Here is a 25,468-nt window from a genome sequence, read left to right on the forward strand (position 1 = left end):
AATACAAAATGAACAGAAAGTAATGTCATTAGCCAAAATAAATAAAATGAGAAATGCACATTAAAATGATGTATAGCATAACCACATTTATTTATAAGTATATACCAATATCAAGGAGAAAAATTCAAAAGTGTAAAACCTCACTTTTTGCACCAACCTAAATAGTTAACTTTTAGTGTAAGTTAAATTTTACTGTTTCAGGTCCTAAGCCCTTTTCACCTTGGTGTGTCTTGCAACATGTCCATGAATTAATTATTCCATTGTCAATTTAGCAATATATAATATTGTTCAGAATAGATTCCCTATTTGCTGTTTCATTCCCCTACTTTGTGACTTGCTAAGGAGTAGGTGATAACAATTTCCTGTTGGTTTTCTTGAACCTTACTTCTTCTTACCAATTGTTTAGTTCCTGACTATGCCATGAGTTCATATAATATAGACTTATGTTAGAAATGACAACGGGTTCTTTCTTCAGCAGGGCTCTGCCTCTAGGCTGACCTAGTTTGCCTATCCACTGTCATGCTCCAGGCTCCCATGGGTGAGGCATTTATGAACAGAGTGACAGAAGCCATCCTCACTGCCAACAGCTTAACTTCTGCTGCAGAATCTGGGAACAGTGATTATGTTACTTATCACTTGGTTTCTGAATATGAAGGAAGTTATGATTATCATAGAAATGATTATTCATAAGGGTATATATTTTTCTTAATAGATTGTACATAATTATTCTTCAGAGAAGGAATGAGGAAGCAGTATAATACTGTAAAATGGAATGATACCTAGGTTAAAAAATGTGTTCAGATACTCAATGATCTGTGATGATCTAGAGAGATGGGATTGGAGGTGGGTAGGTGGGAAGTTCAGAAGGGAGGGGATATATGTATACATACAGCTGATTCAATTTGCTGTACAGCAGGAGCTAACACAACACTGTAAAGCTATTTTATTTCAATAATAAAAAATAAAATGCTAAAATAAAATAAAACCTCTACCACTAATGCCATAATCCAAGCAAGCCTTTACCTCTCCCCTGGAGAACTGCTTAGCTTCCTAACCCATTGAATGTTTTCAGTTTTCCCACAGACAATCCCTGATAGTTGATCCCCCACAGCTGTCGGATTGAATCTTCTGAAACTTAAACCTGATAGTGTTACTCCTTTATTCAATTTCCCTTTACTCCTAAAATAAAATACACATTTTGGATGATCTTACACATAAGGTGAGAGAGCATTCATTATTATTATTTTGTTATTATATTTTAGCTTGCAGAGTGTTTAACTTGATAAATGTACCATAAAAATATATGTTCAAATACTTGATGTAGCAGAAACAACTTATATTAAAAAATGCACTTGGATAGATTTAAATAAAAAGACTTTTCATGAAGTATTAGTATTTTTTGACTTGTGTATTTTTTTCCAGAAAGAAATGTGATTATTCTGTACCTCTAGTTAGAAATGTAGTTCATCATAAATACTGATAACATGGGAATCACTATCTGCCAAGCATCTACCTAATAAGCAGATTTTGTATCCATTTAGATAATCAGATTATAGTCAATACTAGATCTGATTATAACCTTGCTGAGTTTTATCTTCCAAGAGAGATTGAAGCAGTAGAACTGAGCACGACTGTCCCTGGGTAGTATTTTGATGGTTTCTGTATGTTTCAACATCTGAAACTTTTAAACTCCAAGGACTTGGTCTGGTCAAAGTCCTGAAATAATCAGATTGTTAGCCACTGACTGGTTAAAGAAAATGTCTCCAGCACTTTGGTCGGTGTCTGAATGACAATTTACTTACTTACAGTGAGGAATAACTGTGAAATGAAGTTTATTACTCAAAGTCTGCATGGTTAGCACATTTCTTATCTATTCAGGCTACTTGAGGAACCAACTCAGAACCAAAAGTTTGCTTTAGACCAGGTAGAGCCAAAGCAAAATGAATTTCATACCAAATTCTTTAATCCAGTTTAGGGATCTATCTGGTTGTAAGGGAAGTCTTACAATGACAATGAGATCTGATGCTCCACATTCATTCATAAGACTCATTTTAGTTAAGATGGTTGAATAATTTTCCTTACCTTAGGAATAATTTTTCTCAATATGATAGAGGACCAATATGCTCTTGAACAGTATTAGAGATAATGTTTCATAACCTATTCCCCTCCATTCTCTTTCCTATGGTTTGCTCTCTAATTTCACCTGCTTTCGTTACTCAGTGGCCCACTTTGCCTGGAGCTATACCTTGGCTGATATTTGAAGGCAATTCTCAGCCACCCATTTGCAAATTATTGTTTAAGCTGGTGCATTTATCGTTGACAAAACATTTCCCTGTTTTATGAGTTAATTTTATAACAGCTGTCAGACAGAAATATCACTTCTCTTATTTCCAGGCCCTTTTTGAAAAACACCTCACTGTAACTCTCAAGTACTGAAAACAAGAGGGAATTCTTTGGAAATGCTCAGGTGGAGGCTGCAAAGATGTTTTAAAAGTAGAAATTGTTTTCTGACATGAAGACCATTGCTCTACATGAGTTGAAATGGCACTAATTAGGTTTGCAGCATATAATTGTAATCTTTGGGCTATGAGACATGCCTGGCAATAGTTCCAGGTGTTACACATGGTCAGTTTAGTTCAATTTAACAATTTTTTGACCAGTTCCTCAACAACAGATTTCTGCATGGAATTAACGTTTATTTGTATAGTACTTAATAGCTTTATTTCATTTTGCACTACCAACACTGAGAAACCATTATGCTAGGAATTCCCCTGTTTTATAGTAAAGGAAAAAGTGGTTCAGAAAAATAAATGCTGTATCCAAAATCATATAATCTAGCTAAGGCTTAATTATCCCTTTCAACTATAACCTTTTCTACCTTGGTAAATATAGAACATTGTATTTCAGTTTAGAGGAGCAGATTAATAGCTTAACTTTTGGAGGTAGTCAGGTATAGATCAGACATTAAATAGACAATACTTGCTACTACCTAAGTGACTTTGGGCACTTTTCTTTTTTAACTTTTATGGGTTCAGTTTTCACATTTAAATAATTGGGAAAATATTTTATTCCTCTCTCACAGGATTTTTGTGGGGATTAAATGAGTCGGGACATGTAACATGTTGGGCCAAGTGTTTGACAGTTAGCGTTCAACACATTAGCATTTAACTGATATTATAGTATTGAATCCAGAAGACTTATTTCACTTTGGAGACTGAGTCAGCCCTGTGCCATCTGTGGGGTCTTGTTTGATTTAAGGGTTTAGGACTGAAATCATGTTTCTCCAAAGGTTTGCAGTAAAGCATTATCAATTTTCCTGGGGTGTCTAGAAGTGGTACCATTTTGTCTCAAAGTCAGAATTTTTATTCAGTTAGCAAAGATGGTAACCAGGAAAGCATGTTTCTCCTGAAGTTTCTCTATTAGTTAGTTAATGATCCCACCATAACTTAAAAAAAAACAATAACATTTACAAATTTGGAAAAACAATTTTCAACGTTTTCATGTCCATTACTAAAAGGAATAAAAGGAAATAGATTTTGGTTAGATATGTGGAATAATTTACCAATGATCAGTAAAGTGAGATAAATTAACAATGCAGGCAGCAGCCTGTGGGAGAAAAAGCACAGGAGACCTAAATTTTTGTCTAGTTAACATCTCTTTCCAGCATGTAACTTGAGCAAAACACCTTGATCTCTCTAAATCTCAGTATTTTCATCTGTAAAATGTGGGTAATTATGTCTGAGACTTAAAAGGCTGTTGTGACTATATAATGACATGAAGGAAAAAAAAGTGATTTGTAAACTGTGAAATGTTGCACAAACTGAAGGTGGTGTTATTTTCTGTAGTTCACTGAAAACAGAAATTCTTAGATTACTTGAATGTGCTCTTTCCTGAGTTGGAGGAGAACTAATAAATAGCCCTTTGGCTCTATTTTAGTTGAAGGAATGTATGTTTTCAGATTAAATCAGTATTGATGGTGTTAGGTCTTGTCAAATTGAAATTCAGTGGCTCTTTTGGAAAGGTATTAAAAAACTAACAAAGGGGAAATTACTGGAAAACAAAGATATTTTGTATAGAAAGCCTTATCACATTGAGTATATGTTAAGTATATTCATTCATATTTAAAGTCAATAATTAAATGATGATGAACACTGTGTTTTGCTAAGTAGAACATAATTCTAATAAGGCTGAGGTTATAATCTTGAATCCTTTTATGGGTCAATTAGCATAATGTCAGTCTTTACTGTAAGTGTTCATGAGGGCACTGACATGTGCACCCATGTTCACAAGAATAAAGTGGAGATGAGATGAAAACATGCAGGTTTTCAACCAGTATGTATAGAACTATATAATATAATGCAGTTCCAGCTTTTATTTTTCTTTTAGCACACTTATCATTTTTTATTTTTGTAACTGTCTGGACTACTGATTTTGTTTAGCAAACTAGTGTTGTAGTTCACAAATGGTATTCCAAGTTTCCTGAGAGGTGGTGTAATGACTGGTATGTTCTGACCCTCTGTTTGCAATTGCTTAATTTTACAATTCTTTACTTCAGAATGACCTTGAGAACTATGAACTTCTTATATGTGTTTTTTAGATGGGAAAATGAAGGCATTTTCCCTAACTTTCTTTACTTCCAGGTGAAGGGGTTTTCGCTAATTTTATAATAAAGGTCAGTAGCACAGCTGGGCTTGAAATACAGAGGTCTTGACTCAAAGTTTTATATTTAATTTGCAGTGTTTTTTTTTTTTTGGTTTATGTATAGTAAGCTTAGTCAGAAGCTAGGAAAATTCATATTATGCCGGGATCTTTAGCAAGACTGACGATTACCACAGTTGCATGCCTTTCAGAAGTACTTACACTGGTTATTTGAAATGACTTATAATTTTGGCTAGTTTTATTAAAAATACCAATTATATATTTTGATCCATTGGTATCCACAGACCAACCCCATAAATGTAAGATATTATCATTTTGATCACTTTAAGTGAAGGAATTTGACATATACAAATTCCTTATAAGCAAAGTGCTCTTTTGTTACAAAGAAAGTGATCTTTGGATTGTGATTTGGAAGGTGATGAAAAGATTCCTTGCTCTGCAATTTATCTCTCACTGACAAGCCTATTTACCATAGTTCCCCCTTTAGTAGTTCAGATCATCTTATATAAAGTAGGAAAACTCATTTATACTATCATCTACCTTAGTAAGGATTGAGGATCAAGGTTTTTAAGATATTAAGGTAAGATTTCTCCTGAGTACCATCTGGGGTCAGAGTGCTAAGAGGATTTCAAATTTTCATGAAGGAAGGAAAGAATATGCAATGATGACTTTTGGAGGCCTGTTTTGGGAGTTTAGATAATGGTGGTAGGGATTTATCCTATCAGAATGCAGCATAAATAAACTGGACACTCGGAGGGTAGAGAAGAGGGTGAGAGAAAGTGAAAGTGCATCAAAGGTTTTCCCTAGTGGCTCGGTGGTAAAGAATCTACCTGCCAATGCAGGAGACACGGGTTTGATCCCTGGTCCAGGAAGATATCACATGCAGAGGAGTAACTAAGCCATGCTTCACAACTGTTGAGCCTGTGCTCTCGAGCCCAGGAACAGTAACTATTGAGCCCCTGCCCCACAGCTACTGAAGCCCACGCACCCTAAAGCCCATGTCCCGCAGCGAGAGAAGCCCTTGATCACTACAAAGAGAAGGCCTTCTCTGAAGACTCAGCAAAGCCCAAAATAAAAAGGAGATGGCAAGAGTGAACATCATTGCTTTAGGAAACAGAGAACTAAAATGGATAGGAACAAATGAATTTAATTCAGATGACCAATATATCTACTATGTGGGCAAGAATCATTTAGAAGAAATAAAGTAGCTTTCATAGTCACAAAAGAGTGGGAAATGCAGTATTTGGGTGCACTCTCAAAAACAATGGAATGATCTTGGTTCGTTTCCAAGGCAAACCATTTAACATCACAGTAATATAAGTTAAAGTGCTACACACAGTATGTCAGCAAATTTGGAAAACTCAGCAATGGCCACAGAACTGGAAAGGGTTAGTTTTCATTACAGTCCCCAAAATGGGCAATGCCAAAGAGTGTTCATTGTTCCATTTGCACTCATTTCACATGCTAGCAAGGTAATGCTCAAAATCCTTCAAGCTAGGCTCCAACAGTACATGAACTGAGAACTTTCAGATATACAAGCTGGATTTAGAAAAGGCAGAGGAGATAGAGATCTAATTGCCAACATCCATTGGATCATAAAAAAGCAAGAGAATCCCCCCAACACATCTACTGCTTCATTGGCTTCACTAAAGAGTTTGACTTTGTGGATTACAACAAACTTGGAAAATTCTTAGAGTTAGAATACCAGACCACTTAACTTTCCTCAGGTTGAGAAGCAACAGTTGGTATTGGACAAAGAATAACAGTCTGGTTCCAAATTGGGAAAGGAGTACTGCTGCTGTGCTGTATATTACCATTTTGCTTATTTAATTTATATGCAGATTGCATGAGTGTGTGATAAGTCACTTAAGTCGTGTCCCACTCTTTGAAACCCTAGAGACTGTAGCCCACCAGGCTCCTCTATCCATGGGATTCTCCAGGCAAGAATACTGGAGTGGGTTGCCATTTCCTCATCCAGAGGATCTTCCCAACCCAGGGATCAAACCCAGGCCTCTCCTGCACTGAAGGAAGATTCTTTTCCACTGAGCCTCCAGGGAAGCCATATATGCAGGGTGTGAGTGAGTGATAGTTGCTCAGTCAAGTCTGACTCTTTAGACCCCGTGGACTGAAGCCTGCCAGCCTCCTCTATCATGAGACTTCCCAGGCAAGATTAATGGAGTGTGTTGCCATTTCCTTCTCCAGGGGATATTCCTGACCCACGGATTGAACATGGGTCTCCTGTGTTGCAGGTGGATATGCAGAGTACATCATGCAAAATGCTGGGCTGGATGAAGCACAAGCTGGAATCAGGATTGCCAGAAATCTTGAAATATCAACAACCTCAGATATGCAGATGATACCACTCTAATGGCAGAAATTGAAGAGGAACTAAAGAGCCTCTTGATAAGAGTGAAAGAGGAGAATGAAAAAGTTGACTTCAAACTTAATGTTAAAAAAACTAAAATCCTGGCATCTGGCCTCATCACTTCATGGTTAATAGAAGGAAAAAAAGTGGAAATAGTGACAGATTTTATTTTGGGGAGCTCCAGAATAACTGTGGACAGTGACTTCAGCCATGAAATGGAAAGATGCTTGCTCCTTGGAAGGAATGCTATGACAAACCTAGGCAGCATATTAAAAATCAGAGACATCATTTTGCTAACAAAGGTCCATATGGTCTAACCTATGGTTTTTCCAGTAGTCATGTAGAGTTGGACCATAAAGGTTGAGCACTGAAGAATTGATGTTTTCTAACTGTGGTCCTCTTGAGAGTACCTTGGACTGCAAGATCAAATCTGTCAGTCCTAAATTAATTAGTCACAAAGTCAGCCACAACAATCCTGACTAGTCACTGGAAGGACTGATGCTGAAGCTGAAGTTCCAATAGTTTGGTCACCTGATATGAAGAGCCTACTAGACTGAAAAAGACCCTGATACTGGAAAAAACTGAAAGCAAAAAGAGAAGGGGATGACAGAGGATGAGATGGTTAGCTAGCATCTCTGACTCAGTGGACATGAATCTGATTAAACTCTGGGAGATAGTGAAGGACAAGGAGGGCTGGTGTTCTGCAGTCCATGGGGTCACAAAGAGTTGGACATGACTTAATGACTGAACAATCAGTAAAATAAAATTTAAAAAAATGCTTATATTAAAAAATAAAGTACATCTAAGACAAGACAGTCATGGTCTTTGTGTACATAAAGAACATTAAGTGTGTTGTCAAGAAGCAAACAGTTAATTTGAATCCATGTAATTCTTCATTTGCATGTCAACTTTAAAATTGCTCTTTTTGTAAAGGATGGCTTCTAATCTCTCTAGCTTTGATTCCTTTTTGGTCAAATGGTGATAATATTAATATCAGTCTATTTCCCTGGATTGGTACATTAAAAACATGAAATGTAAAGTGCTCAACCAAATACAAGATGTTAAATACATGTGCAGTTTAGGTTGGAGTTTAAGTGTTTGGATTCTGGAACAGACTATCTGAGTTTCAACCCTGCCCTTGCCTGTTTTTACTTGTTTGACATAGGACAACATAAACTTTCTGTGTCTCAGTTTTCTCATCTACAAAATAATAATTTCCCTCATAATGTTAATATGAAAATCAAATGAGTTAATATTTGTAATGGGCTTAAAGCCGTGCCTTGCATAAATTAAGTGCTGCTGCTGCTAAGTCGCTCCAGTAGTGTCCGACTCTGTGCGACCGCATAGACAGCAGCCCACCAGGCTCCCCCGTCCCTGGGATTCTCCAGGCAAGAACACTGGAGTGGGTTGCCATTTCCTTCTCCAATGCATGAAAGTGAAAAGTGAAAGTGAAGTCCCTCGGTCGTGTCCGACTCTTCGCGACTCCATGGACTGCAGCTACCAGGCTCCTCCATCCATGGGATGTTCCAGGCAAGATTACTGAAGTGGGGTGCCATTGCCTTCTCTGAAATTAAGTGCAACAGTCAATATTACAATACAATACAGTATTAACTGTTGTTATGTGTATGCTGGCACACAATTGAATGCTGACATAAGTGTGTGGGACTTAGTTACTTGGAAAAATTTTAAAATCCTATGTAAATGCTTCAAGCAATATTATTCTCTGTGTTTACAAATAATATTTAAACTATTAGTGAAATTGTGTTGATTTAGCAGTTACATGTGAACATCTTTCAGAAGCTTGCTTTTTATATTTGAAAAATTAAACTACTGTCATTACTGCTGATTTAGGTAACTTTTATAGAGAATTGGTCTTGATCATCATGTTTTTATCTTAAATGAAAGATTTTCAATCCTGACTAACATTCAAAGTAAATGGGTCCCCCTAGTTGTATGGACATGAGTTTGAGTGAACTCCGGGAGTTGGTGATGGACAGGGAGGCCTGGTGTGCTGTGATTCATGGGGTCGCAAAGAGTCGGACACGACTGAGTGACTGAACTGAACTGAACTGAGTTGTATTGGGAAATTAGGGGGTGGTACTCAGCATTGGTATTTTTTAAAAGTTCCCCAGGGAATTTTAATGGCAAAGTTGAAAATTGTTGACCTATTTCTTGTTGTTCAGCTGCTCAGTTGTGTCTGACTCTTTTGAGACCCCAAGGACTGCAGTGCGCCAGGCTTCCCTGTCCTTCACTAACTCCTGGAGTTTGCTCAAGCTTATGCCCATTGAGTTGATGATGCCATCCAACCATCTCATCCTCTATCACCTCATTCTCCTCATGCCCTCAATCTTTCCCAGCATCAGGGTCTTTTCCAATGAATCAGCTCTTCACATGTTGCCTTGGGCAATAGATATATATTATATCTATATATATTAAATATATATCTATATCATTTAGTTTCTGACATTAATATATAATTTTTCTCATATTTAAGTAAAAAAGAAAACATGGCTATTTCTGGATATTTCTTTAAAGGATGATCTGTTGTTTCCATTAATTCTCTAGCTTGTGGATATGTGAAGTGAAAGTGAAGTCGCTCAGTTGTGTCCGACTCTTTGCGACCCCATGGACTGTAGCCTACCAGGCTCCTAACCATGGGATTTTCCAGGCAAGAATACTGAAGTGGGTTGCCATTTCCTTTTCCAGGGGATCTTCCCGACCCAGGGATTGAACCTGGGTCTCCCGCATTGTAGTCAGACGCTTTCCCGTCTGAGCCACCAGGTGGATATGTATTATAAAGCAAAAATGAGACACTTACTTGCTTTTAAATTGTCTGTGGATTTTGTTTTTGGTATGATAAATGCTGTATATATTAAAAAAATGTGTATAGAATCACATAATATTAAAGGTGAGAGGGACCTGCAAGGCATCTAATAGAAAGATTGTACACTTTGAAGCAAATCCTGGCTTGCAGTGACTCACTCATTTTCAAGTTTTATGATCTTGGGGTACTTAATCAATTTGAGCCATAACTTTATCTCTGTAGAGTTGAGATGAGTGTGTACTTTTTAAAAAAAAATTTTAATTGGAGGCTAATTACTTTACAGTCTTGTATTGGTTTTGCCATACATTGACATGAATCCGCCCCAGGTGTACTTTCTACGATGTGACTCCTTTTCGTGTGACACGCGGACACAATCTTGACACACACAGTTTTCATTCCCTGCCTCCTGCCTGATCTGCGTACTGTCTGGTGTGGATATGTAGAGCAGGGATTGTGTGGGAGCTTCTGCAGGGCTGTCTGAGCTTGCAGGGCCAGTTGCTGAGAACTTCTTCCTCCTGCCTTTCATGGATTATTTCTCTGGCTCTGTTTGGACTAGTTCATGGCTGGCTGTTTGGATGCCATGACTTTACATGAGCATAACATTTAGTTTGTGGGGGTCTGTCACTGCTGACTAACTAGAGTGAAGCTGTTAATGAGACTAGAGATAAAGATGGCTTCTTGTTGCCACATGGCAGAAGCTTTTGTGTACTTCCTCTTTGAGCCCGAGGCAGTACATGTGCAGGACACAGATGGCTGCTTTCTCTTCCCAACTATCTTCCTATGCATTGTTTCTTTGTGTTGAGTAGGGACAGTAGGAAGTCGCTATCTCAATCTTAGTTTAGGGGAATAAGAGAAAAATTACAGACCTCTGATTTTCTTTTCTATGATAGGGACAGTGGATTTTGTCTCATTCCCAACCCTTGTCTCTCCGATCTTGTGGCATGTAGCTATAAAAGTATTTAGACCATCTAACTCTCCTGTCACACATTCTTTATGTCCTAGGAAGGGGGTTCATGGATTGCTTCTTATTAGTTACATACAGCATGATGCCTGAGGTCCTGAGCTTATCTGTGGTGCATCAGTGTCCTAAAGCTTAGGCCTGGTACTTTATGTCTATTTTCAATCTCACTTTTGAGAATTCTGCTTTTGTCACCATCTCTCTGCACTGATCTGAAGGTTTTGTTGGAAATATTTGTAAATTCAGCTTCCATTTTCCTATTTTCCTCTATTGTAATAGGAACCATCTTCTCATTATTAGTATTAGTGGTAAGTTTATTGATTTTTTTAGGTGATGAGGGTCTTAAAACATTACGCTTGTGGGGTGGGTGTTCTAAGATAAACTTTGTGCTCCTGCACTAGACTTTGAGACTCTTGAGGGTAGGAACCATGTTTTTTAGCTGAACAGAGTCATAACTATCATTTATTTAGCACCTACTATGTACCAGAGACTTTATTTCAATTAATTACCATAAAAATAATATATACATGAGAAATCATTTCAGACAGCCTAAGTAAACTGTCCAAGGTCATCTAGTTTGTAAGTCAGAGTTGGATTTTGACTCAGTTTGATCTTAAATCCTCTTTTCTAAATCATCTTTCCAAACACCTTCTTGAAGGAAAGGAAAGTCACTCAGTTGTGTCCGACTCTTTGAGACCCCATGGACTATACATTCCATGGAATTCTTCAGGCCAGAATACGGGAGTGGGTAGCCGTTTCCTTCTCCAGGGGATCTTCCCAACCCAGAGATCGAACCCAGGTCTCCTGCATTGCATGTGGATTCTTTACCAGCTGAGCCACCAGGGGAGCCGAAAGGAGAGGATAGATATAGGTATAGGGTTTTGGAATTGGAATAGGAATAGATACAGGAATAGGGTTTTGGCCTGTAGATGGTTGATGAAACTGATATGGAGTTGCATTCTTAAAGAAAAGGAAAGCAGATCCACAGATCTTCAGAGCCCTTGCTTTTCCCACTAGTCTACACTGTCTTGCATTACTGGCATACATGGACATTTAGCAAATTTCCTTCAACTTTTGAGGCAGAAGTCACCCCTCCCATGTACATGTCTTCACTTTGTGCTTTTTAATTCATGTCAGAGAGACTCAGATTATGTGATGATGTCTCAGAAATAGGCAAACTCTGAAGAAAATTGGAGTGAATCCATGATTATAATCCATGGTGAGGAGTCAGGGCTCCATTGAAGTCACCCTTGACTTACTGAAGATCCAAGGATCTTTGCTTGTAGTTCAGATCACCAGAATGTGCCCACTGGATTTGGCAAGTGATAGAAAGTATATAAATCTTTTTGAAGTTGAAGCTTTTTTGAATGTGCCTGGAGAACATTTTCCATTTAATGTATTTGGAAACTCTAAATATAATTCATTTTGGGAAGTAAAAGTAATTGTTTCAGAAAAGAAAAAAAAAGTTCTTTAAAAGGCTTAACTTCTTTCATGAACACTTGCTTTTTAATGACTGGGAAATTCCTTGTATAGGAAAAAAATGTCCTTTGGCAAAAATTAGGTCATTCTGGTCTTAACTGTCCCTATGCACTCTGGTTCTTGCTTTATGATTCCATGTTTTGTCACTGGAGGTTATTGGAAGGATAATCCTTCTGTGGATATTCACTGCTTTTAGAGCTTGTTGCCAAAGTGAAAGTTATCTTAGCTCAGAAACTGCCAAACCAGTACAAGAGACTCAGATCACAGAAGTCCTAAGCCAGTGACTGATAATGACTTGCTTTAGGTTGGCCATGAGTTGGGTTTTTAAAACATACTTTTCATGTACATTAGGATTGCTGTGTCTGTTTCACTCTCTTTAGATTTTTCAAGAGCCTCATTGCTTGGGTCAGGAATAATTTATCTTTTCTAGGTATGATATTCTGCTTTGATTCTATTCTGTTGAACAGAAACATCTATATGAGTTTGAGGCCTCATGAACATCTTATCCCAGTATAAATGAAAAACAGGTTGAAAGAAATTACGCTGTACCTCTTTCCCTGAACACTTGGAGGCAGATTCTTCCTCAAATTAATTTCTGAAATGGCGTGACTCAAGTGAAGAATGTGTCTGAACCCTTAGATTTGCTCAAAGAAGATGTTCTTCTAAATGGTAGTGTAGAATAGTTCTCAGCAGATGCTCTTGATTTAATTGAAACTCACTTTTCTCAGGCTTAAAAAAAAAATTCTCCATGTAACCTTATACAGGCTAAAATCCCATTCCTGTTTTCTGTATCTGTCCTTTCCTTCAAGAAGGAGCTTGGAAAGATGATTTAGAAAAGAGGATTTAAGATCAAACTGAGTCAAAATCCGACTCTGACTCACAAAGTAGATGACCTTGGGCAGTTTACTTAGGCTATCTGAAATGACTTCTTATGTATATATTATTTTTACGGTAATTAATTGAAATAAAGTCTCTGGTACATCAGTTCAGTTCAGTTGCTCAGTCGTGTCCGACTTTGCGACCCCATGAATCACAGCATGCCAGGCCTCCCTGTCCATCACCAACTCCCGGAGTTCACTCAAACTCTGGTACATAATAGGTGCTAAATAAATGATAGTTATGACTCTGTTCAGCTAAAAAACATGGTTCCTACCCTCAAGAGTCTCAAAGTCTAGTGCAGGAGCACAAAGTTTATCTTAGAACACCCACCCCACAAGTGTAATGTTTTAAGACCCTCATCACCTAAAAAAAATCAATAAACTTACCACTAATACTAATAATGAGAAGATGGTTCCTATTACAATAGAGGAAAATAGGAAAATGGAAGCTGAATTTACAAATATTTCCAACAAAACCTTCAGATCAGTGCAGAGAGATGGTGACAAAAGCAGAACTCTCAAAAGTGACATTGAAAATAGACATAAAGCCAGGCCTAAGCTTTAGGACACTGATGCACCACAGATAAGCTCAGGACCTCAGGCATCATGCTGTATGTAACTAATAAGAAGCAATCCATGAACCCCCTTCCTAGGACATAAAGAATGTGTGATGGGAGAATTAGATGGTCTAAATACTTTCATAGCTACTTGCCACAAGATCAGAGAGACAAGGGTTGGGAATGAGACAAAATCCACTGTCCCTATCATAGAAAAGAAAATCAAAGAGGTCTGTAAATTTTTCTCTCCTTCCCTAAAACTAAGATAACCATTTTCTACAAAAGAAGTTGTTGAAACTTTTGAGTATTAGGTAGGGAGATTTTTACATGTCTACTGGACATTTTCGTAGGGAGGTAGACATGGAAGAAGTTCAGGAGAACCCTGACAAAAAAACTGTGTTCAATTCAGTTCAGTCGCTCAGTCATGTCCGACTCTCTGTGACCCCATGAATCACAGCACGCCAGGCCTCCCTGTCCATCACCAACTCCCGGAGTTCACTCAAACTCATGTCCACAGAGTCGGTGATGCCATCCAGCCATCTTATTCTCTGTCGTCCCCTTCTCCTCCCGCCCCCAACCTTTCCCAGCTCCAACCAGTCCATTCTAAAGGAGATAAATCCTGGGTGTTCATTGGAAGGACTGATGCTAAAGCTGAAACTGCAATACTTTGGCCACCTCATGCAACGAGTTGACTCACTGGAAAAAACTGTGTAGACTCCTTTAAATCATATATCTTAAAGAAAATCAGTTTGAAGGCTTAGAGATGGGAATTAAACTGCTATTTATTAACTGCTTCTTAGTACCAGCATTGTGCTAGATCCTCCTGAAGAATACCTTTTTTAGATTTACCTAAGTTTGTGTAGTTAATTAGTGGCCGCCCACGAGATTACCAAACTACCATGCTGCTCTCATATCTTGAGGGAGCTGTTTGAGTCATTTTGTTGTGTTGTTCAGTCTTTAAGTTGTGTCTGACTCTGCAACCCCACAGACTGCAGGATGCTGAGATTCTGTGTCCTTCACTATATCCCCGAGTTTGCTCAAATTTGTGTCCATTGAGTCAGTGATGCCATCCAACCTTCTTATCCTCTGTCATTCCCTTCTCTTTCTGCCTTCAATGTTTCCCAGAATCAGGGTCTTTCCCAATGTGTCAGCTCTTCACATCAGGTGGCCAAAGTATTGGAATTTCAGCTTTAGCATCAGCCCTTCCAATGAATATTCAGGGTTGATTTCCTTTAGGATTGACTAGTTTGATCTCCTTGCAGTTCAAGGGACTCTCAAGAGACTTCTCCAGGATCACAGTTTAAAAACATCAATTCTTCAGCGCTCAGCCTTCTTTATGGTCCAACTCTCACATCCATACATGACTACTGGAAAAACCATAGCTTTGACTAGAGAGACCTTTGTTGGCCAAGTGATGTCTCTGCTTTTTAATATACTGTCTAGGCTTGTCATAGCTTTTCTTCCAAGGAGCTAATTAGTGGCAGCCCATGAGATTACCAAACTACCATGCTGCCCCCTCATATCTTGAAGGATCTGTGTTAGAGTCATTTTGTTGTGTTGTTCAGTCACTAAGTTGTGTCTGACTCTTTGCAACCTCACGGACTGCAGGATGCTGAGATTCCGTGTCCTTCACTATCTCCGTTTTAATTTTTAATTCTTTTAAATTCTTTTAATTTCGTGGCTGTAGTCACTGTCTGCTGTGATTTTGGAGCCCAAGAAAATATAAAATTCATTTATGGCTATAATGGCTCAGTGTTTTGATAAGCTTTTTTTCCTGCTTGATTGATTAGAGGTTTTTATTATTTAAAAAATTCACTGTCTTGTCACTGAGAATTTGGTTCTTATAATTTGTTAATAAAATCTGTGCTTTAAGGTTTTTATTTCACTCATTTCTCCTTAGGACTGAGACTCCAAGTTGAGGCTTCATTGCCTAAATACATCTTGGAATAATTCTTACTCTGAGTTTAAGAAACTCTGTGTTCAGCTATTATGAAGAGGAGGGGATTATAAAATTCAGTCATGAGCTGCTTAGTTATTTTCTGCAGATCCTATTTCTTGCCCCAAACACTGTGGCCCCTCCAGGAGGCTCTGGAACCATCACTTGAAATCTCTTGAGAAAGTCAGGCTTGACCCGGGCATTACTCTTCGTTAGAACACCCTTTCTCCACTGCCCCCCTGCCCAATGTCTAGGTTTATTGTAGGTACTCAATGAGTATTTCTTTGAAATTAATAGCTGGTACAAAAGCTTTGGGGAAAATATGACTAAGGAATGCTATCATACTTGAAATTGGGAAATTCTGAGTAATTACTGAGTGTCTTATATTCTTGTGGGGAAAATACATGGCAAAATTCACAATGAGTTGATATTATAAAGCAAAAATTCTTATGAGATGATTCAGAAGCTATGCATCTGCTTATGATACTCAGAATGGGAATGACACTGATTTGCTGATAATGTATTATTATTATTCTGTAGCCCCAGATGATACAGCAAACTCTCAAGAGGACACTGCAATATTATGAGCACCAAGTTACAGGGTAAGTAAAAATGGGTTTTGCTTTTTATTGGGAACAAGTTAAAGATAATTCCTACATAGAGAACAGAGTTGTGCTTGCTAAGGGGGAGAGGGTTGGGGGAGGGATGGAGTGGGAGGTTGGTGTTAGGAGATGTAAACTATTATATGTAGAATGGATAAACAACAAGGCCCTAGTGTATCGAGCAGGGAACTTTATTTAATATCCTGTTATAAGTCATAATAAAAATATATATATAAAAGGATGTGTATATGTATAACTGAATCACTTTTCTGTATAGTAGAAATTAACACATTATAAATTACTATAAATTTAAAAAAGAATAATTACTCAAATGTAATAGTGGAACATGTGGTTTTCTGCCACCCAAGTTGACCTTATTGCATAGTGGTTATGCTTAGTGTGGAGTGGGGGCTCATAAGGGTCCTGTGCTTATTGGGATTACTTCTGTCAAAGGATTATTTGTGTTGAGTCCTTTTTAATAAAATCTCTTTTGCTATTGCTTTCCTTTTTTTTCCTTCTTGTGCTCTTACCTTCTCATTCTCATTCATCGAATTTCATATTTTGCCTTCGTAATATGGTAAGGCTTTAAAGGAAATTTTAGGATCCTTCAGTCAAGTTTAATCAAAATCACTATAAGCTTAATACAGTTGAGTGAGAAGTATTTGTTTTGTTTAGTTAGAGACCTGAGCTACAGAGTTTCCTTTATTTATTCCTCTCTTTTTGAAGTGGTGTGGTCTGGTGTAAAGTAAGAAGATTTAAGGTCATGAGACAGGAATTCAAGGCCTTACTAGGACTTAAAAGTAACTTTACCTGTTTTAAAGGGTGATGATGATGATGATGATAACTAAATCAAGGATTATTTATCATTGTTAAATGAGGTAATTTTAATGAAAGTATTTTGTAAGCAGAAACCTCCAAATAAGTGTAAGGTGTATCTTTGATTGGCTATGGCAGAAAGCAGTTGGCAAATCCAAAAGCCTAAATTCACTTTCTGATGTAGTCTAGCTATTTAAATTAAATGTACAATGTTCCACAGCTATTTATCTTTGTAGGGGTTTAAGAACTTCTGAGGAGTCAAGATTCAAATCCTGGTATCTCTTGAAAGGCTACAGGGAATCATATAACACTATGGGTCATAGCCATTAGCATAGGGATCAAGAATGTGTTTTTGGCTATTAGGATGTACTGTAACTTTTCTACAAAATAGAAGGGAGGAAAGCATAGTGGAAAAATAATCTCAGTATCTAGTATAATGCCATACACTTTAAGTGCCTGATAAGTATATTAAGTATCATTTCAAAGGAAATTGCCCTGAAACTTTGTCATATCAATCCTCAAGAGTACAGTACTAGGGAAAACATTACTTAAACTTATGAATGGCTTTTAATTTGAGGCTAGTGTCTAAATGCTTCATTTTAAGGGAGATAAACAGTGTAAATTAATCTCTTCCCATGTACTCTAAAATAAAGCAATCATTCTCCTTTGATTTGCTACTTTCAAAGTGTGGTGTCTGGATTAAATTAGTCAATGTATTTAGAATAGTTCCCAGTACATGGTGAGCACCGCATGCTTGCTTACTCTTATAGTTATTGTGATTATATTTTTAAATATTTTAATGACAGTATCATTAATGCAACTTGACATTTGGGATCTTAGTTTCCTGAACAGGGATTGAACTCATGCCCCCTGCAGCAGAAGTGCAGAGTCCTAATCACTGGAACACCAGGGAATTCTCCGTATTTATTGTCATTAAATTTTTTAATATTGTAATGACCATACAACAAAATTAATAACACCAAAAAAATGATGTCCTTTTCATCATAGGGGACTGGAATACAGCAGTAGGAAGTCAAGAGATACCTAGAATAACAGGCAACTTTGGCTTTGGAGTACAAAATGAAGCAGGGCAATGGCTAACAGAGTTATGCCAAGAGAATGTGCTGGTCATAGCAAACACCTTTTTTGGACGACACAAGAGATGACTCTGCACATGGACTTGGATGGTCAATTCCAAAATCAGATTGATTATATTCTTTGCAACCAGAGGTGAAGAACCTCTATGCAGTAAGCAAAAAAAAAAAAAAAAAAAAAAGGCCAGGAACTGACTGTGGATCAGATCATGAACTCATTTCAAAATTCAGACTTAAATTGAAATAAGTAGGGAAAACCACTAGGCCATTCAGGTATGATCTAAATCAAATTCCTTAGGATTATGCAGTGGAAGTGACAAATAGATTCAAGGGATTAGAACTGATCGAGTGCCTGAAAAACTGTGGACAGAGGTTTGTAACATTGTACAGAAGGCAGTGATCAAAACCATTCCCAAGAAAAACAAATGCAGCAAGGCAAACTGGTTGTCTGAGGAGACCATACAAATAACTGAGAAGAGAACAGAAGTGAGAAGCAAAGGAGAAAAGGAAAGATATACCCATATGAATGAAGAGTTCCAAAGAATAGCAAGGAGAGATAAGAAAGTCTTCCTAAGTAAACAATGCAAAGAAGTAGAGGAAAACAACAGAATGGAAAAGACTAGATATCTCTTCAAGAAAATTAGAGATACCAAGGGAACATTTCATGTAAAGATGGGCACAGTAAAGGACAGAAATGGTATGGACCTAACAGAAGCAGAAGATATTAAAAAATGGCAAAAATACACAGAAGAAAGATACAAAAAAGATCTTAATGACGCAGATAACCATGATGGTGTGGTAAGATACCTAGAGCCAGACATCTTGAAGTACAAAGTGAAGTGGGCCTTAGGAAGCATCACTACGAACAAAGTAAGTAAAGGTGATGGAATTCCAGCTGAGCTATTTCAAATCCTAAAAGATGATGCTGTTAAAGTCCTGCACTCAATGCCAGCAAATTTGGAAAACTCAGTAGTGGTTAAGGACTGGAAAAGGTCAGTTTTCTTTCCAATCCCACAGAATGGCAATGTCAAAGAATGCTCAAACTGCTGCACAGTTGCACTCATTTTACATGCTCAGTTCAGTTCAGTCGCTCTAGCAAAGTAATATTCAAAATTTTCCAAGCCAGGCTTCAACAGCATGTGAACTGACTTCAACAGTATGTGAACCAAGAACTCCCAGATGTTCAAGTTGGAGTTAGAAAAGGCAGAGGAACCAGCAATCAAATTGTCAACATGCATTGGCTCGTAGAATAAGCAAGAGAATTCTGGAAAAACATCTGCTTCATTGACTATGAAAAAACTTTTAACTGTGTGAATCACAACAAACTGTAGAAAATTCTTCAAGAGATGGGAATACCAGACCTTACCTGCCTCCTGTGAAACCTGTATGCAGGTCAAGAAGCAGCAGTTAGAACTGGACATGGAAGAACAAATTGGTTCCAAACTGGTTCTAAATTGGATACTGGTTCCATATTGGTTCAAATGCAAAATGTCAGGCTGGATGAAGCAGAAGGTGGAATCAAGACTGCCAGGAGAGATACCAATAACTCAGATATGCAGATGACATCACCCTTGTGGCAGATACAGAAGAGCCTCTTGATGAGGATGAGAGTGTAAAAGCTGGCTTAAAACTCAACATTCAAAAACTGAAGATTATGGCATCTAGTCCCATCTTTTGTTGGCAAATAGGAAAACAATGGAAATAGTGACAGACTTTGTTTTCTTGGGCTCCAAAATCACTGCAGATAGTGACTGTAGCCATGAAATTAAAAGATGCTTGCTCCTTGGAAGAAAAGCTATGACAAACCTAGAGAGTGTATTAAAAAGCAAAAAAGCTATGGTTATTCCAGTAGTCATGTATGGATGTGAGAGTTGGACCATAAAGAAGGTTGAGTGTGAAAGAACTGATGCTTTTGAACTGTAGTGTTGGATAAGACTCTTAAGAGTCCCTTGGACAGCAAGGAGATCAAACCAGTCAATCCTAAAGGAAATCAGTCCTGAGTATTCATTGGAAGGACTGATGCTGAAGTTGAAGCTCCAATACTTTGGCCACCTGATGTAAGAGCTGACTCACTGGAAAAGACCCTGATGCTGGATGACTGCAACAGGAGAAGGGGATGACAGAGAATAAGATGGTTGGATGGGGTCACTGACCCAATGGGCATGAGTCTGAGCAAACTCTGGGAGGTGGTGAAGGACAGGGAAGCCTGGCGTGCTGCAGTGCATGGGGTTCAAAGAGTCAGACATGACTGAGCAACTGAACGACAACAGCAACCAGTAATGAAATGCAAGTTATGTTCTGAAATTATGAATGCCCTCTCCATTTTGAAATCAAATAATAACTGATAAAGTAGTCTTATTTGTGAACTAAGCTATGTCTTTTTGGCAAGTTGGAGTGGGAATCTTAAAAATGTGATAAAAATAACTAAACTGTATTTCTATAATCAGCAGAAAATTATTTTTTCTGTTAGTAGGATGGAGTTCTCTTTTATCTAAATAACTCCCTCAACTATCCCTTCAATCTGTGTATTGCCTAAATGGTCTTTCCCTAGTTCTGTTTAGTGCAGCCACAGTATTTAAAAAACAGGGTATAGGCCTTCCATATAAAGAGGTACATTAATGTCCTACTGGTTCTAAGACCTAGTAGCATACTCCTGCTTAAGTGTTGGCTACCCTCTGAGAATTTGAGTACCTTTGCTCACTATCTTTTTTTGTGCTCATATTGCTGACGACAGAAGGGTCATGATTTCCTTGTCTAGTACCCTCTTTGCCTTTTATTTATTTTAATTATTTTCTTTTATATTGAGGTATAGCTTAATAACAATATTGTGATAGTTTCAGGTGGATAGCAGAAAGACTCAGCCATAGATACATATACATGTACCCATTCTCACCCAACTATCCCTTCTCCCAACCTACCCCTGCTGGGAACCATACATTTGTTCTCAAAGTCTGTTTTGTAAGTTCATTTGTATTGTTTCTTCTGAGGTTCCACATACAAGAGATGTCATAGCTATATTTCTCCTTCTCTATCTGACTTATTTCACTCAGAATGATAATCCAGATGCACCCATGTTGCATTATTTCATTCTTTTTAATGGCTGAGTAATATTCCATTGTATACATGTGCTACACCTTCTTTATCCGTTGCTCTCTCAGTGGATTTCTAGGTTTCTTCCATGTTGGTGATGGACAGGGAGGCCTGGCGTGCTGTGATTCATGGGGTCGCGGAGAGTCGGACACGACTGAGCGACTGAACTGAATTGAACTGAACTGAATCATTTGTCACCATTTGCTGACACCCTGTTGTAAACAGTGCTTCAGTGAACATTGGGGTGCTAGTATCCTTTCAGACTATGTTTATCACAGGAGTGGGATTACAAGGTCATATAGTAGCTGTATTTTCAGTTTCTTTTTTTTTTAAATTTATTTATTTTAATTGGAGGCTAATCCTCCATACTGTTCTCCATAGTGGCTGCACCAGTTTACAGTCAGTGTGTACAAGCGAGTTCCCTTCTTTCTGTACACTCTCTGGCAATTATTGTTTGTAAATTTTTTTGATGACAGCCATTTTGACTGTGGAAAGGTGATATCCCATTGCAGTTTTGATTTATATTTCTCTAATAATTAGTGAGATGAGGAGATCCAACCAGTCCATTCTAAAGGAGATCAGTCCTGGGTGTTCATTGAAAGGACTGGTGCTAAAGCTGAAACTCCAATATTTCGACCACCTCATGCAGAGAGTTGACTCACTGGAAAAGACTCTGATGCTGGGAGGGATTGGGGGCAGGAGGAGAAGGGGATGACAGAGAATGAGGTGGCTGGATGGCATCACCAATCCGGTGGGCATGAGTTTGAGTGAACTCCGGGAGTTGGTAATAGACAGGGAGGCCTGGCGTGCTGTGATTCATGAGGTTGCAAAGAGTCGGACAAGACTGAGCGACTGAACTGAACTGAATAATTAGTGATGTTGAGCATCTTTTCATGGGCCTCTTTGCCATCTGTATGTGTTCTTTGAGTTATATCTCTTTAGGTCTTCCACTCATTTTTGATTGGATATTTTTTTGATATTGAGCTCCATCAGCTGTTTGTATATTTTGGAGATTAATCCATTTGTTTCATTTGCAAATATTTTCTCCCATTCTAAGTGTTGTCTTTTTGTCTTGTTCATGATTTTCTTTGCTGTGCAAAAGGTTTTAAGTTTAATTAGTTCCCAGTTGTCTATTTTTATTTTCATTATTTCAGGAGGTGGGTCAAAAAAAGATTTTGTCTGGTTTATGTCAAAGAGTGTTTTCTCTATGTTTACCTCTAAATGTTTTATAGTGTCCAGTCTTAATTTATATATTTAATCCATTTTGAACTTATTTTTGTGCATGGTGTTAGGTAGTATTCTAATTTCATCATTTTACATGTTGCTGTCCAGATTTCCCAGCACCACTTATTCAAGAGTCTGTCTTTTCTCCATTGGATATTCTTGTCACCTTTGTCACAGATTAGCTGACCATAAGTGTATGGATTTATCTTTGGGCTTTCTATCCTGTACCATTGGTTTATATTTCTGTTTTTGTGCCAGTATCATACAGTTTTGATTACTGTAGCTTTTCAGCATAGTTTGAAGACAGGGAAGCTGATTTGTTCAGCTCCATTTTTCTTTTTCAAGATTACTTTGACTATTCTGGGTCTTTTGTGTTTCCATATAAATTGTTAATTTTTTTGTTCTAATTCTGTGAAGAATGCCATTGGTATTTTGATAGGCATTGCATTGATTCTGTAGATTACTTTGGGTGTTATATTCATTCTTCCAATTCAAGAACACTGTATTTTTTTCATCTGTTTGTGTTCTCTTTGGTTTCTTTCATCTGTGTTTTATAGTTTTCTGAGTAAAATTTTTTGCTTCCTTAGGTAGATATATCCCTGAAAGTGAAAAGTGAAATGTTAGTCCCTCAGTCATGTCCAATTCTTTGCAACCCCATGGACTATAGTCTGCCAGGCTCCTCTCTCCATAAGATTCTCCAGGCAAGAATACTGAAGTGTATAGCCATTCCTTTCTCCAGGGGGTCTTCCTGACCCAGAGATCGAATCTGGGTCTCCTGCACTGCCAGCAGATTCTTTATCATCTGAACCACCAGGGAAGCCCCAGCTTCATCCCATTGCAACAACAAAAAAATAAGATTTATTCTTAGGTATTTTTTGTTTTTGTTGTTGCAATAGGAAGTAGAATTTTTTTTCTCTTTTGTTGTTAGTGTATTGGGATGCAAGAGATTTCTGTGGATTAATTTTGTATAGAGCAACTTTATCAAATTCACTGGTTAGGGCCAGTAGATTTTTGGTAGAATCTTTGGGATCTTCTATGTATAGTAACATGTCATCTGCAAACATGATGGTTATACTTCTTCCTTTCCAATCTGTATTCCTTTCATTTCTTTCATTACTCTGATTGCTGTGGTGAGGACTTTCAAAACTATATTGAATAAGAGTAGTAAGAGTGGTCATCCTTGTCTTGTTCCTAATCTTAGGGGAAATGCTTTCTGTTTTTCACAACTGAGTATTATATTTACTGTCAGTTTGTTGTATATGGCCTTTATTATGTTAAGGGATGTCCCCTCTATGCCCTTTTCTGGAGAGTTTTTATTATAAATGGGTGTTGAATTTTTAAAAGCTTTTTCTGCATCTTTTATGATTATCATATTATTTTTTATTCTTTATTTGTTAATATGGTGCATCACATTGATTGATTTGTGTATATTGAAGAATTCTTGCATTTCTTGGACAAATCAAACTTGATCATGATGTGTAATACTTTTACTGTGTTGTTGGATTCTGTTTACTAGTATTTTGTTGAGGATTTTTGGCTCCATGTTCAACACTGATAGTGGTCTATAATTTTCTTTTTTACTAATATCCTCATCTGATTTTGGTAACAGGGTGATGGTGGCCTTGTAGAATGAATTTGGGAGTGTTCCTCCCTCTGCAATTTTCTGGAAAAGTTTTAGAAGGATCAGTGTTAACTCTTCTCTAAATGTTTGATAGAATTCACCTTTGAAGCCATCTGGTCCTGCACTTTTGTTTGTTGGAAGATTTTTTTATTTACAGTTACAATTTCATTACATAGTCTGTTTACATTTTCTGATTCTTTCTGAGTCAGTCTTGGAAGGTTGTACTTTTTCAAGAATTTGTCCATTTCTTTCAGGTTATCCATTTTATTGCTGTATCATTGCTTATAGTAATCTCTTATGATCCTTTGTATTTCTACAGTGTCAGTTGTAATTTCTCCTTATTCATTTCTAATTTTATTAGTTTGTGTCCTCTCCCTTTTTTTTCTTGAGGATTCAGACTAAAGTTCTATCATTTATCTTTTCAAAGAACCAACTTTTGCCTTTATTGGTCTTTGCTATTGTTTTCTTCATTTTTATTTCATTTATTTCTGCTCTAATATTTATGCTTTAATTCTGCTGACTTTGGATTTTCTTTGTTCTTTTTTCTCTAGTTGATCATTTAGGTGTAATGTTAGATTGTTTATCTGAGATTTTTTTGTTTCTTGAGATGACAGTGAATGGCTATAAACTTTACTCTTAGAACTGCTTCTGAGGCATCCAGTAGGTTTTGATTCATTGTGTTTTCTTTACCATTTGTTTCTATATATCTACCATTTCTTTAATTTTTGCAGTGATCACTTGGTTATTTAACAGCACACATTTTAGTCTCCATTTTTTTTTTTACAACTTTTTTTCCTATGTTTGATTTCTACTCTCATAGCATAATGGTTAGAAAATATACTTGATAAATTTCAATTTCCTTAATTTTTCCTAGGCTTGATATGTGACCTAAGATTTGTTCTATCCTGGAGCATGTTCCATGTGTACTTGAGAAGAAAGTGTATTTTGCCATTTTTAAGTGGAATATCTTATAAATATCAATTGAATCTATCTGGTCTATTGTGTCATTTGATGCTTGTGTTTCCTTATTTATTTTCGTTCTGGATATCTATTGATTGGTGTAAGTGGGGTATTAAAGCCCTCCACTATTCTTGTGGTAAAGTTTATTTCTCCTTTGATGGTTGTTACCATTTCCTTAAGTATTGAGGTGCTTTTATGTTAATTGCATAAATACGTACAGTTGTTACATATTCTTGAATTAATCCCTAGATTGTTGTGTAGTACCATTTCTTATCCATTGAAACAGTTTTTATTTTAAAGTACATTTTTGCTGGTATGAGCATTGCTACTCCAGTTTTCTTTTGATTTCCATTTTCATGGAATATCTTTTTCCATTGCTTCACTTTTAGTCTGTCTCCCTAGATC

General features: G+C 37.3%; 1 protein-coding gene across 2 annotated transcripts in view; it reads left to right on the forward strand.

Annotated features, from left to right (window-relative positions):
- The window catches only part of GUCY1A2 (guanylate cyclase 1 soluble subunit alpha 2), a 444,325-nt gene that overhangs the window by 46,743 nt on the left and 372,114 nt on the right, over positions 1-25,468 (forward strand). For both annotated transcript variants that reach the window (XM_088843443.1, XM_055422943.2), the window contains exon 2: positions 16,197-16,258. In XM_088843443.1, coding sequence (XP_088699569.1) covers positions 16,197-16,258 — 62 coding nt within the window. The remainder of the gene's footprint in view (positions 1-16,196; positions 16,259-25,468) is intronic.

The sequence above is a fragment of the Moschus berezovskii genome, chromosome 14, assembly GCF_049115385.1.
Source record: "Moschus berezovskii isolate FMDL1 chromosome 14, NW_MosBer_1.0, whole genome shotgun sequence".
NCBI lineage: Eukaryota > Metazoa > Chordata > Mammalia > Artiodactyla > Moschidae > Moschus > Moschus berezovskii.